A 13,183-nucleotide genomic window follows, 5' to 3' on the forward strand; every position below is an offset into this window, starting at 1 on the left:
ATATGGACGTAGCGAAGAGGAATGCCACGAGGAAGGCGGACCTGGCGTATCTCCGGTTCCTCGCGGAGCTAATTCGGGGGGATGAACCGCTCCCGGCGCCTCTCCGTGGGGTGGAGAGTGTCGGCCCAGCTCCAGCTAAGCTAACTAGCATGTTAGCTCCACCGCACTCTCCAGCCCGGCCGACTTCCAGCACCTCCGGCCTCAGCCTCAGCTCCTGCAGCTCCCAAGCCCGGCCGCCTTCCAGCTCTCAAGCCCGGCCGCCTTCCAGCTCTCAAGCCCGGCCGCCTTCCAGCTCTCAAGCCCGGCCGCCTCCCAGCTCTCAAGCTCGGCCGACTCCCAGCTCTCAAGCTCGGCCGGATCCCAGCTGTACAGCCCGGCTGGATTCCGGGTTTTCGACTCCTGCTCCGGAAGCAAGCTCTGGTCCGGTGTTTTCAGCCACGCCCACTGCTGAGTCTGCGGCTCCTGTCCGGATCTTGGCGGCAGCCGCACTCTCAGCTCCCGCTGAAGCGGCTTCTTCGCCAGCAGGACCCACCGCCTCTGGATCAGCGCTGCCCGCGGCTCCCGCCGCCTCTGAATCAGCGCTGCCTGCGGCTCCGGCCGCCTTTGACTCTGTGCCCGCGGCCCCGGCCGCCTCTGACCCAGTTCCCGCGGCCCCGGCCGCCTCTGACCCAGTTCCCGCGACCCCGGCCGTCTCTGACCCAGTTCCCGCGGCCCCGGCCGCCTCTGACCCAGTTCCCGCGGCCCCGGCCGCCTCTGACTCTGTGCCTGCTGTTACCCCAGTTCTTGTGCCTGGGGGTCCAGCCTCTGCTCCTGTGCCTACTCCCAGGTCACGAGCTCCTAGACCCGCCGCGCCTGCTCAAGCTGCACCCGCCGCGCCTGCTCAAGCTGCACCCGCCGCGCCTGCTCAAGCTGCACCCGCCGCGCCTGCTCAAGCTGCACCCGCCGCGCCTGCTCAAGCTGCACCCGCCGCGCCTGCTCAAGCTGCACCCGCCGCGCCTGCTCAAGCTGCACCCGCCGCGCCTGCTCAAGCTGCACCCGCCGCGCCTGCTCAAGCTGCACCCGCCGCGCCTGCTCAAGCTGCACCCGCCGCGCCTGCTCAAGCACCAGCAGCACCCGCTGCTCCAGCCTCAGCTCCAGCCCAAGCACCACCAGCACCTGCTGCCACAGCTCCAGCTCCAGCACCTGCTGCCACAGCTCCAGCACCTGCTGCCACAGCTCCAGCACCTGCTGCCACAGCTCCAGCACCTGCTGCCACAGCTCCAGCTCCAGCACCTGCTGCCACAGCTCCAGCACCTGCTGCCACAGCTCCAGCACCTGCTGCCACAGCTCCAGCACCTGCTGCCACAGCTCCAGCACCTGCTGCCACAGCTCCAGCACCTGCTGCCACAGCTCCAGCACCTGCTGCCACAGCTCCAGCTCCAGCACCTGCTGCCACAGCTCCAGCACCTGCTGCCACAGCTCCAGCACCTGCTGCCACAGCTCCAGCACCTGCTGCCACAGCTCCAGCACCTGCTGCCACAGCTCCAGCACCTGCTGCCACAGCTCCAGCACCTGCTGCCACAGCTCCAGCTCCAGCACCTGCTGCCACAGCTCCAGCTCCAGCACCTGCTGCCACAGCTCCAGCACCTGCTGCCACAGCTCCAGCTCCAGCACCTGCTGCCACAGCTCCAGCTCCAGCACCTGCTGCCACAGCTCCAGCTCCAGCACCTGCTGCCACAGCTCCAGCTCCAGCACCTGCTGCCACAGCTCCAGCTCCAGCACCTGCTGCCACAGCTCCAGCTCCAGCACCTGCTGCCACAGCTCCAGCTCCAGCAGCTCCCGCTGCTCCAGCACCAGCAGTGCCTGCCGCCCACGTGGTACCCACTGCTCCAGACCCTGTGCCCGCGGCTCCGGCCGCCTCTGACCCTGTGCCCGCGGCTCCGGCCGCCTCTGACCCTGTGCCCGCGGCTCCGGCCGCCTCTGACCCTGTGCCCGCGGCTCCGGCCGCCTCTGACCCTGTGCCCGCGGCTCCGGCCGCCTCTGACCCTGTGCCCGCGGCTCCGGCCGCCTCTGACCCTGTGCCCGCGGCTCCGGCCGCCTCTGACCCTGTGCCCACTCCCAGAACTTTGTATACCCCCAGGCCTGCCCCAAGGCCCCCTGTCTTTGCCCCCAGAACTGTGCCCAGGCTGGCTCCTTGGACTTCCGTACAGACTTTCGCCAGTCCTGGGCACCCACCAATGTTTGTTCCCGTGTCTCTCCCTGTCCTGGTCCCGGTGTCTGTGTTTGTTCCCATTCCTGTCCCCGGTGGTTTTCCTGTTCCCGTCCCTGTCACTGTGTTTGTGTCTGTCCCTGTCCAGGTATTTGTTCCAGTTCCCCGGTCCAGTTTTGTTCAACCCCCTGTCCAGTCTCCATTCCTGTCTAGTGTCCAACCCTCTGTCCCGTCTAAGCCCCCTGTACAGTCTTTTGTCAAGTCCTTGTCCCCTGTCCAGTCTCAGTCCCCAGTCCAGTCGTTTGTTCAGTCTGAGCCCCCTGTCCAGTCCCAGTCTCCGTTCCCTGTCCAGTCTCCGTCTCCTGTTCTGTCCCCTGTCCAGTCTCAGTCCCCTGTTAGGTCGTTTGTTCAGTCTGAGCCCCCTGTCAAGTCCCAGTCTCCGTTCCCTGTCCAGTCTCCGTCTCCTGTTAGGTCGTTTGTTCAGTCTCTGCCCCCTGTCCAGTCTTTTGTCCAGTCCCTGTTCCCTCTCTCTCGGCGCCTCTGGTAGTGGCGCCGTTGAGGGGGGGTAATGTTACACCTTAGCCCATGTCTGTCTTCTGTTTCTCCCTTATTTTGTCTCTTGTGCTCCTGCCCCTCTGTTTTCCTGTCAGTGTTCACAGCCATGTGCTATTGTTGTTGTTAGTATTTGTCTCCACCCTAGCTCCGCCCCAGCCCTGCCCTGTAGCATCAGTGTTCTCACCTGTGTCCTGTTTGTAACCCCGCCCCCTCGTCTTCCTAGCCCAGGTGTTTCTCACTCTCCTCTTGTATTTAAGCCCCTCTGTTAGAATGTTCAGTGTCGAGTCTTTTGTATTTTGTATTTTGTATGCTGTATCTTTGTATCCCTGCAGTCCGATTGTAGCCTAGTCTTAGTTTCTTAGTCTGTGTTTCTTGTATCCTCGTCTTAGTTTCTTAGTCAGTGTTTCTCAGTTTATATTATCCAAGCCTTGTTGTTTTGCGTTACCCGTGTTTTGTTTGTTTTGATTTATCTTGTTTGTTTAAAATAAATATTATCTTTGCACTTACGTCCTCCTCCTTCACACCCCTCCGACTCCCAAGTAACATATAGATATTTTTTGGTAAAATTTAAAAAGGTGCAATTTTATTTTTTTTTTGTATAAGCAGCAAAAAAAAAAAATTGTAGCATGACATATTTCAAATTATTTGACACTTAAATTCACTTCCTGCAATGTGACTATTGCTCATGTACTCGTTGCAATGGCATGTGACATTGAAAAATGACATTGTGCAGCCCTAGTGCATTCCAATTGTCGCTGTAGTTTCCGGCAAAGTGAAGAGACATGAGCTTTTCAATCACTTTTCCAATCACTTCAATGACCACCATTTGGTTCCAACCTTTGGTTCCATAAAGACCAATACTTGTAATAAAGATGTGGGAAGTGTGAAGATATATTGATGATATGTTGAAAGGTGTAGAGACTGGTATTATTACAGATGTTACAGCACTGTTATAGAAAGTAATGAAAACTAATATTCAGTCTTTTCTTCCGTATAGAGTTTGTGCTTTCGGATCCAGAAGATGATGGAGGTGTACCGGCCGGACTGGTGCGAGACGCGGGAGGACTGGTCCGTCTTCCTCTTCTCCCCTCAGAACAAGTCAGTATAAACCCCCTTTTCTTACAACTACATCAGTATTAATGTACGAACATATTCCAATTAAGCATAGCATTCTTGTTTCTACACCCATTATATTAATTTTCAAGCTCAGAATATTTGATTATTATATAAGACCAATTGGTACTTTTGGCAGTGTGGGCAGTGTGCTAAGTCCTGCTGGAAAATAAAATCTGCATCTCTATAAAAGTTGTCAGTAGCAGAGGGAAGCATGAAGTGCTGTAAGATTCTGTGGGAAAACAAAACTGCACTGACTTTAGACTTGATAATAAAACACAGTGGATCAACACCAGCAGATGACAGACATGTCTCTCCAAACCATCACTGATCATCAGTACATTTTACATTTCATTTGTAAATCAAGGGAGCAGAGTCTGGAGGAAGAGTGGAGAGACACACAGTCCAAACTGCTTGAGTTCTAGTGTGAAGTTTCCACCAATCAGTGATGGTTTAGAGGAGAGACATGTCATCTGCTGGTGTTGATCCACTGTGTTTTATTATCAAGTCTAAATTCAGTGCAGTTTTTTTTTGTTTTCCCACAAAATCTTACAGCACTTCATGCTGCTTCCCTCTGCTACTGACAACTTTTATGGAGATGTGGATTTCATTTTCCAGCAAGATTTGGCAAACTGCCCACACTGCCAAAAGTGTGGCCATTATCATCATGTACTGCTCTAAGTGTGAAGTGCAGTTTATCTTCAGTGTTGTGGTTGGGTGTAGCTCTTACTTAAAGACAGAGAAAAAGACTAAGTTAATGGGGGTTCATGTGGGTCTAAAGGATGCTGGAGGACCACTGCTGGAAAGCTGGATATTGCTACTGACATATTACTGACAAGCCTAAAGCAAGCATGTTGACACTGATACAGCTCTGGGAAAAAAAATAAGAGACCAAATAAATAAAAAATAAATGATAAGTTTCTATGATTTTACCAAATAGAAAACCTCTGGAATATAACAATCAAGAGGAAGGTGGATGATCACAAGCCATCAAACCACCAAACTGAACTGCTTGAATTTTTGCACCAGGAGTAAAGCAGCATAAAGTTATCCAAAAGCAGTGTGTAAGACTGGTGGAGGGAGGAGAACATGATGCCAAGATGCATGACAACTGTGAATAATTAATAATCAGGGTTATTCCACAAAATATTGATCTCTGAACTCTTAAAACTTTGATTATGAATATGAACTTGTTTTCTTTGCATTATTTGCCCTAAATGACAATTTTTATTTGGAATTTGGGTGAAATGTTGTTTGTAGTTTAAAGAATAAAACAATAATGTTCATTTTACTCAAACATAAACCTATAAATAGCAACATCAGAGAAACTGTATACTGTTGCCTACTTAAAACCTCCCTGATACAGGATCTTTCTCTCGTGTATCGGGTTCTCTGAGTATTGAACTGACTAACAGTATAGGAAGCTATTTATATACATACACTCGATATAGCCTTACAGGATCCAGACAGACTGTCTTGGCTAAGTTAAGGTATTCAGCACCACTCTGATACACCAGATAGCCTCCTTTTAGAGCCCAGACTGTTCTGCAGGTAAAGTAACACACACACACACACACACACACAGCAGATCGATAGCCGTGATGGTGTGCCAGTTCTTCAGAGAGCGGTTTGATTAGGATATTGATCGGCGTCAGTGAGATAGTAGCCAGCGATTCCCTCCCTCTGTGTGTCAGCCTGCTGTTTCTTATACAAGAATTTTGGGCCAATAAATGAGGAAATACCTTGAATATACAGTTTATTGGCTCTCACATTTAAAGAGCTTATAAACCCTAAACCATATATATACATATATTTTCATTAATAGCTGAAATGTGTTCTTTTAAAGTAATGAAACCTGATCATACCTGATTTCTAACCTTTAAAAAAAGCTTTTATTGCAGTCATTTCTGCCTCTGCAGCTCCTTCTCTGGTTCAGCTGTGCTATTGGCAGAGACAATGTGCTCGAGTACTTTGGTACGCAGACACATCACAATATGCAAATCAATAAATCAATCAATAATATAACCCCACCTATCAAATGCACACTGCTGCTCCTGCAGCTAAGCCCGATTAGCTTTCCCTGGGCTGCCCCACCTCTAAACCCATACATCACCCAATGCTCCTCCAGAACTACTTCTCACATTTTGTAGCATTTTTCAAATTTGAGTCAGCAAAAATCAGGGAGTTTAGTTACCCTTTAAGATCAAACTTACATTACATTAGTTTAGCTTCAAGTGATAGTTCAGAGTACCAGTTAAAAGTTTGGACACACCTTCTCATTTAATGTTTTTTTCTTAATTTGTTCATTTAATGTCTTTTCTACATTGTAGATTAATATGAAACACATGAAAACAATTAAGGGACACATATGAAAGTACGAAGTAAACATAAAAAAAAAATGTTTGACCTGATCAACTGAGATGTTGATTTGAGGTGATTTGGGATGAGCTAGAGCTTCATAGCATGAAGAAAATGCAGCAACTATTGTTTATGACATGTCTCTCCTCGAAACCATCACTGATCATCAGTAAATTTTACATTTCATTTGTAAATGAAGGGATCAGAGTCTGGAGGAAGAGTGGAGAGACACACAGTCTAAACTGCTCGAGGTCTAGTGTGAAGTTGTTTCCACCAATCAGTGATGGTTTGGAGAGACATGTCATCTGCTGGTGTTGATCCACTGTGTTTTATTATCAAGTCTAAAGTCAGTGCAGTTTTGTTTTCCCACAAAATCTTACAGCACTTCATGTTTCTTCCCTCTACTGACAACTTTTATACAGATGCAGATTTCATTTTCCAGCAGGACTTGGCACACTGCCCACACTGCCAAAAGTACCAATTGGTCTTAAATAATATTCTAATTTCCTGAGACACTAATTTTTGGGTTTTCATTGGCTGTAAACACTGAAACAGAGGGGCTTAAATACAAGAGGAGGGTGAGGAACACCTGGGACCGGTAAATGAGGGGGCGGGGTTACAAACAAGACACAAGGTGACAACACTAATGGCTAGGCCGAAAAAAAGCACATGACTGGGAGCACAGGACAGGAAAACAGAGGGCAAATGCACATAGAACCCAAAGAGGAAAAAACACAAGACAAACACAGATCAATCTGTGTGTAATACATCTATATAATATTTAAGTTTCATATTTTGAACTGAAATACTGAAAGTAACTTTTAAATGATATTAAAATTGTCTAAAATGTAGTAGTATATCAATAGCGGTTATAAAATGACAATAATATTTTATTTCTTGATCAATATAGTTACTTTGACAGGTCTACCCACTAGTGTGCGGTGACATAGTTTCCAAAGGCAGTGTTTGTATAGTGAGATGATATGATGAATTAAAATGATTAAAAAATATATATATATATATAATTTAGCCTGACTTTAATCATGTTTTTCTTGTTTCTCTCTCTCTTTCTCTCTCTTTCCCAGGTTCAGACTGTTGTGTCAGTCTATCATCGCTCATAAGCTGTTTGATTATGTAGTGCTTGCCTTCATCTTCTCAAACTGCATCACTGTGGCTCTGGAAAGACCCAAAATCATCCAGGGCAGCTTGGTAAGTGTAAAGTACTGCTTTAGACGACTTCACACATCTACACCGGGATTCAGCGAGACAGTAGCTGAGCAGTGTGTACAGTGTACAGTGTGCTCCATCAACAAGATTACCAGCAGTCTTATTGGTTATTCCTGATCCTCTTTCTCTTCCTCTTCCTCCTGCTTAAAGCAAACATTCATAAATATGCAGGGATAGTATTTACGCCAAACTAGAAAAGCACACATTTCCATTTTTTAAACACATCCTGAAGCTACTGCAGAAACATTTGGCTGCTCCACTGTGCTGGAGCACAGTTACAGACTGTGGCCCATCTGCTGAGGCACTCGACGTGTTATCCATCCTCTAGCCCTTCGTGAATGGTCAGTTTCTGACCACAGAGCAGCTCCTGGCTGGATACTGTTGGGTTGTGAACCAGTCTCATCCAGTTCACCAACTGTCTGCGTTCACTGCTTTATAGAAAGTGGACAGATCTGCTTGTTCTTTCATTTCTGGATGGAATGCAAAATAAAAAGTGAAATAAAAAGCAATTTATGAGAATGTAGTGAATTTATAATGTTTAAATTACATTAGAGCTTGTCAACCATTAATATTCTCTTGTTTCTAGACATTTTAAGCGTTTTAATTGCTTAAGCTTTTCATATCATTCTTCCATTTATTTTAATTCTCTGTTTATTTCATCACTTATAATAGAATATCAATAGAATATGATTAACATATTATTATTTGTCGTTTGAATTAATTTATCCGTAGTGTAGTTTTATCCTTAACATTTTAATTTGACATTTTTATGTTTTTTACATTGTTTTTTTTTATTTTTATCTTTTAATTCTGGTTATATTTGATTTAAATATATTGATTTCGTTTTATGTTATCACCAAACAATTGGGCTAGTGAAAAATCTTCATAATAATAATAATAATAATAATAATAATAATAATAATAATAATAATCAGAATGAAAACATATTTAAAATAAAAAATATATATGTAAAGCATGTTAATAGATATAAGCAATACAATAGTAACATGTTAGCTTGAGAAAAAAATTAATCTGTGTGAAAGTTTGAGTGGGGAGAAGCTGCTTGCGCTTCTAGTTGCTTATTTTGTTGTATCAAGTAAAATTACTGTAGAGTTTTGAAGTAATGGAAGGTCAAACTTAAAAAAAATGCCCAGAAATTAAAAATTGGACGTACTGAATTATTCTGTGGAGGGCACCACAAAGCCTTTGTCCTTAGGGCACCCAAATGGCTAGTGCTGGCACTGCCTATACATATGTTGCAGTGGCAAACCGAAATTATTCCAAAAGGGCATGGACAACTCATCCAGGAGGTCACAAAAGAACCCAGAACAACAGTTAAAGAACTGCAGATCTCACTCGCCTCAGTTAAGGTCAGTGTTAATGATTCAATAATAAGAAAGAGACTGGGTGAAAATGGTCACTGACCAAGAGAACACAACAGACCGTCTCACATTTACCAACAAACATTTTGATGATCTCCAGAACTGTGGGTAAATATTCTTTGGACTGACGTGACAAAAGTGAAAATTTTGGAAAGTGTGTGTCCCATTATATATGGCGTTAAACAAAAAAAACACATACATTCAGAAAAAGAACATCATAATAAACGTAAAACAGTGTGATGGTCTGGGGCTGCTGGATAACTTGCTGTAATAGATGGAAGCAGGAATTCTGCAGTTTTCCAGACAATCCTGAAGGAAAATATCTGGCCATCTGTTCATGACCTCAAGCTCAGGTGTACTTGATTCTGCAGCAGGACAATGACCCAAAACACACAAAGTCTTTGGAGTGGCTTAGTCAAAGTCTGGCTTAAATGACATGCTGTGGATGATTTTAAACAGGCTGTTAATGCTGAAAAACTCTCTAATGTATAATGTCTGAATTAAATCAATTCTGCAAAAAAGAATGAAACAAAGTTCCTTCACAGAGATGTGAAAGACTCTGTAAAATGCCAGATATCGGTAGGATGGCTTGATTGCAATTGTTGCTACCAAGGGTGGAACAATCCATTTATTAGGTTTAGAGGGTGAAAACACTTTTTGTTTACACAGGGCTAGATTGGATTGGACATATATATATTTTTCATTTAATAAATAAAATTATAATTTAAAGTGCTTTTTATATTTACTCTGGTTCATCTTTGTCTGATATTAAAGTTTTTTTGATAATCGTAAAAATATCAGTATAAGAAAAAAAAGAAAGAACAAAGGAAATCTGTAGAGGGGGTCACTTTTTCACACCACTGTATGTGTATAAATGATAAATGATTCTAAAGAAGTGAATAGTGAATGTCTTTCTCTCTCTCTCTCTCTCTCTCTCTCTTTTTCTCTCTGTTTGTGTAGGAGAGGCTTTTCCTCACCATCTCTAATTACATCTTCACTGCCATCTTTGTGGGTGAGATGACACTAAAGGTAAATGTGATGTTTATGATTTTCACACACTCTCAGCACGCGTCACGCCGACGAAGCTGTTGATTTTAACACTGTCATAAAAAGTACAGTCCTTCAGTGTAAACAGCCTTGGCACGGTCCCTGTAGCTTTTTACCGTGCAGCCGGGCTTTCAGTCATAAAATCGATGTTGTTATTGCCCGTTCCGTGTCAGCACTGCAAGCGTTAGACTCATTGGCACTGCTTGGGAATCATATTTGTTTCTCTCTCATGAGCCATCAAAACTCCGCTTCAAACATTTGGCGATATTATGAACGGCGGTTATCTCCGGGTCACAGTCTTGGAAAGCTCAATCGCAGATAATCAGCTCATATAAACGCATTAGATTAGATTGGAGGTACTTGTCCAGGAGCTCACTCACAGACTTTACACCACAGAATACGGTGGCATTATATTGTAGATAAATCTTAGAACCTCTCAGATAAATGTACAGAAAACACCATTCAAATTCATACAAATTCAAAAACATACTCTCAAGCGCCTGTGTTTAGGAGAAAGTGACAGGAGGCTAGATGAGGAAGGAGTGGATGGATGCCTGATTAGTGCTGTGCTTCTGGTTTTTGATGTGTATTTTCAGGGGCATTGCCTGGGTATGTAAAAATCCGGGGCTCAGCCCAGTTAGTTATATTAGTTTATTAACTGATCAGTTGGATCCGGTTGAAAACATACAATTTTAGGGCAGAGACCAGAATTAAGAAACTAATTTAAACTAAGTATAGTACTAAATTCTGGCTAGCCACAACATCCAGCTTCTAGTTAACTGGTTAGCTAAATAATAATAAATTAATTAATTATAGCTTACAGTAATCCTGCAATCTTAAATGAATAAAAACACAGTATTAATTAGAAATTTAAACAGTTATTGGCTGATTAGGTACATCAGGGCAAGTTAAACATATTTAGTATTATTTTCTCAAACCTTGATCTGTCTTTTTAATCAGCTATCAGAAACATTACATTACATTACATTACATTTGGCAGACGCTTTTGTCCAAAGCGACTTACAATAGTCAAGTACAAAAGTAACAATGAAACATCTCTTCAAAGTTTACATGGTTTGCTCTGTTACCTTTCTTTTAGAAAAATTGCTGTATATCCAGATATGTTTTAACATCAGCGCTGAAACCCGGTGAAAGAACTCAAAAACCCTCCCTAGTGAGGTGGTTGGCTGGGGCGTGGGCTTCCTTACTAGCCCACAGTGCTCCGCAAAATCTGCAAGCTGATTGGCTGTTTCTCCTGAAAGGCGTAACTTTATCCTTGAACTGGCTCTGTGATTTGCAGCTAAATTGGAGCAGCCTGGTGGCCCATCTTCATTAATTGCACATTATTGCACCAGTAAGAGCAGAGTGTGAAGGTTGGTTCAATTAGCAGGGTAAGAGCACAGTTTTGCTCAAAATATTGCAATGCACACAACATTATGGGTGACATACCAGAGTTCAAAAGAGGACAAATTGTTGGTGCACATCTTGCTGGCACATCTGTGACCAAGACAGCAAGTCTTTGTGATGCATCAAGAGCCACGGTATCCAGGGTAATGTCAGCATACCACCAAGAAGGACCAACCACATCCAACAGGATTAACTGTGGACACTGTAAGAGGAAGCTGTCTGAAAGGGATGTTCGGGTGCTAACCCGGATTGTATCTAAAAAACATAAAACCACGGCTGATCAAATCACAGCAGAATATGGTCTAAAACCAGGTGTTTCGGTTTCATTGTCCAATCCCTGTACATTGGCAATTATCCTAGTAAGTGTACGTAAATAGAAGTATGTAACATTGTTGAACAAGGGAATAAATCATCACATGCATCTCATCCCAGCTCTGCAGGAAGTGTACTGGGCGGGAGGCCCGGCCTGTTTAATTGTATAGGAAACAATTGCTTGGTTTGATTCAGCCGAAACAACAAAGGCAGACGGAAAAGTGGGAAATCTCTTTCTCGCTGTTTCATTCTCACATTCCCTCCCTCCGGGCTAAGAGGGGCTATTGGCTCTCTCCATCTTTCTCATGATGAGCAATTAAGCAATGATATTAATTAGAGGCAGCGTCCTCTCTGAGACACAGTCAGCGTCTCCGGCAGGCCCCATCCATTCAGCTGTGGGCGCTTGGCGCATGTAGGCCGGCCATTATGCAACCAATCAATTATTAAGCACCGGGCCAGAGGAGGGACGAACCTGTCAGACCTAACATGGAGCACACACACCAGTTTTAATACCGCTTCTCCTCAGATTACTCACTCACTCACCTTCCAGCGCTCACCTGCCTCGTCCTGAGCGGGCAAATTGTTTGCCTGTCCTCGTGTAGCCATGATTTATTCATCGCTCCTGATGTTATCAGCGATTTGCCTAAGTAATGACGTTGTCCCATCCAGCTGACATGCGCTCGGGCGTAAATCACCTCGTCGCATGGAAATATGGCTGCAATTACTGCGGCTACTTGCTGATTGGTGATTAGCGCTTTGTGGACGTCATGCAGCTCGTGCATAGTTAACTACATCATTACAATACAATGCATGGTACTGGATTTTCCACACTATAAGATGCACTAAAAATCATTTTATATTATAATCCTTATAATTCTGAGCGCCTTATGTATATGAATTTTACCAGTCAGGTTGTAAGGAGCAGTAAAGCCACTCTACAGCCTGAAGTACAGCATTATAAGGGTGAGTTTCAGTGAAGTTTCTCCGTAGCACTGAGGCTGGAGCTAGTATTAGCATTAGCCGCAAACCACGCTAAGAGCTATCTCTTTCGCCATTCAGATGTGAGTATTATTGGCCTGTAGCCTGCCGCTAACCCAGGCTAGCACTGCTGGAGCAGCATTAGGTGTCGTTCAAGGTGTCGTGGCAAGGACAGCTGTCCTCAGCCCACTCCTTATCCACTGGGGTCCCCCAGGGTTCGGTACTGGGACCCCTTCTCTTCTCAATATGCACTGCATCTCTTGGTCAGGTTATCCACTCACATGGCTTTTCCTACCATTGCTTTGCCGATGACACCCAGCTATTCCTGTCATTCTCACCTGAAGATCACTCAATCTCTGCACGGATATCGCAGTGTCTCTCTGACATATCCTCATGGATGAAGGAGCATTACCTTCAACTAAATCTCTCAAAGACTGAACTTCTGGTTATACCAGCAAAACCATCGTTTCAACACTACTTCTCTATAAGCATCGACTCTCTCTCTCTCTCACCTACAAAGGTTGCTATAGGAACCTGGGTGTTCTGGTTGATGACCAGCTCTCCTTCACGCACCATGTGGCCTCAGTTGCTCGATCCTGCCGCTTCATGCTTTATA

The 13,183-nt window shown here is 44.9% G+C and overlaps 1 protein-coding gene across 1 annotated transcript in view; it reads left to right on the forward strand.

The window, feature by feature from the left end:
- cacna1ia (calcium voltage-gated channel subunit alpha1 Ia) overlaps positions 1 to 13,183 on the forward strand; it is a 191,140-nt gene that overhangs the window by 102,431 nt on the left and 75,526 nt on the right. Inside the window, exons 16-18 of the mRNA XM_022675771.2 lie at positions 3,741 to 3,841; positions 7,300 to 7,423; positions 9,784 to 9,852. Of these exons, the coding sequence (XP_022531492.2) occupies positions 3,741 to 3,841; positions 7,300 to 7,423; positions 9,784 to 9,852 (294 nt within the window). The remainder of the gene's footprint in view (positions 1 to 3,740; positions 3,842 to 7,299; positions 7,424 to 9,783; positions 9,853 to 13,183) is intronic.

The sequence above is a fragment of the Astyanax mexicanus genome, chromosome 19 (genome assembly GCF_023375975.1).
Source record: "Astyanax mexicanus isolate ESR-SI-001 chromosome 19, AstMex3_surface, whole genome shotgun sequence".
Classification (NCBI taxonomy): Eukaryota; Metazoa; Chordata; class Actinopteri; order Characiformes; family Acestrorhamphidae; genus Astyanax; species Astyanax mexicanus.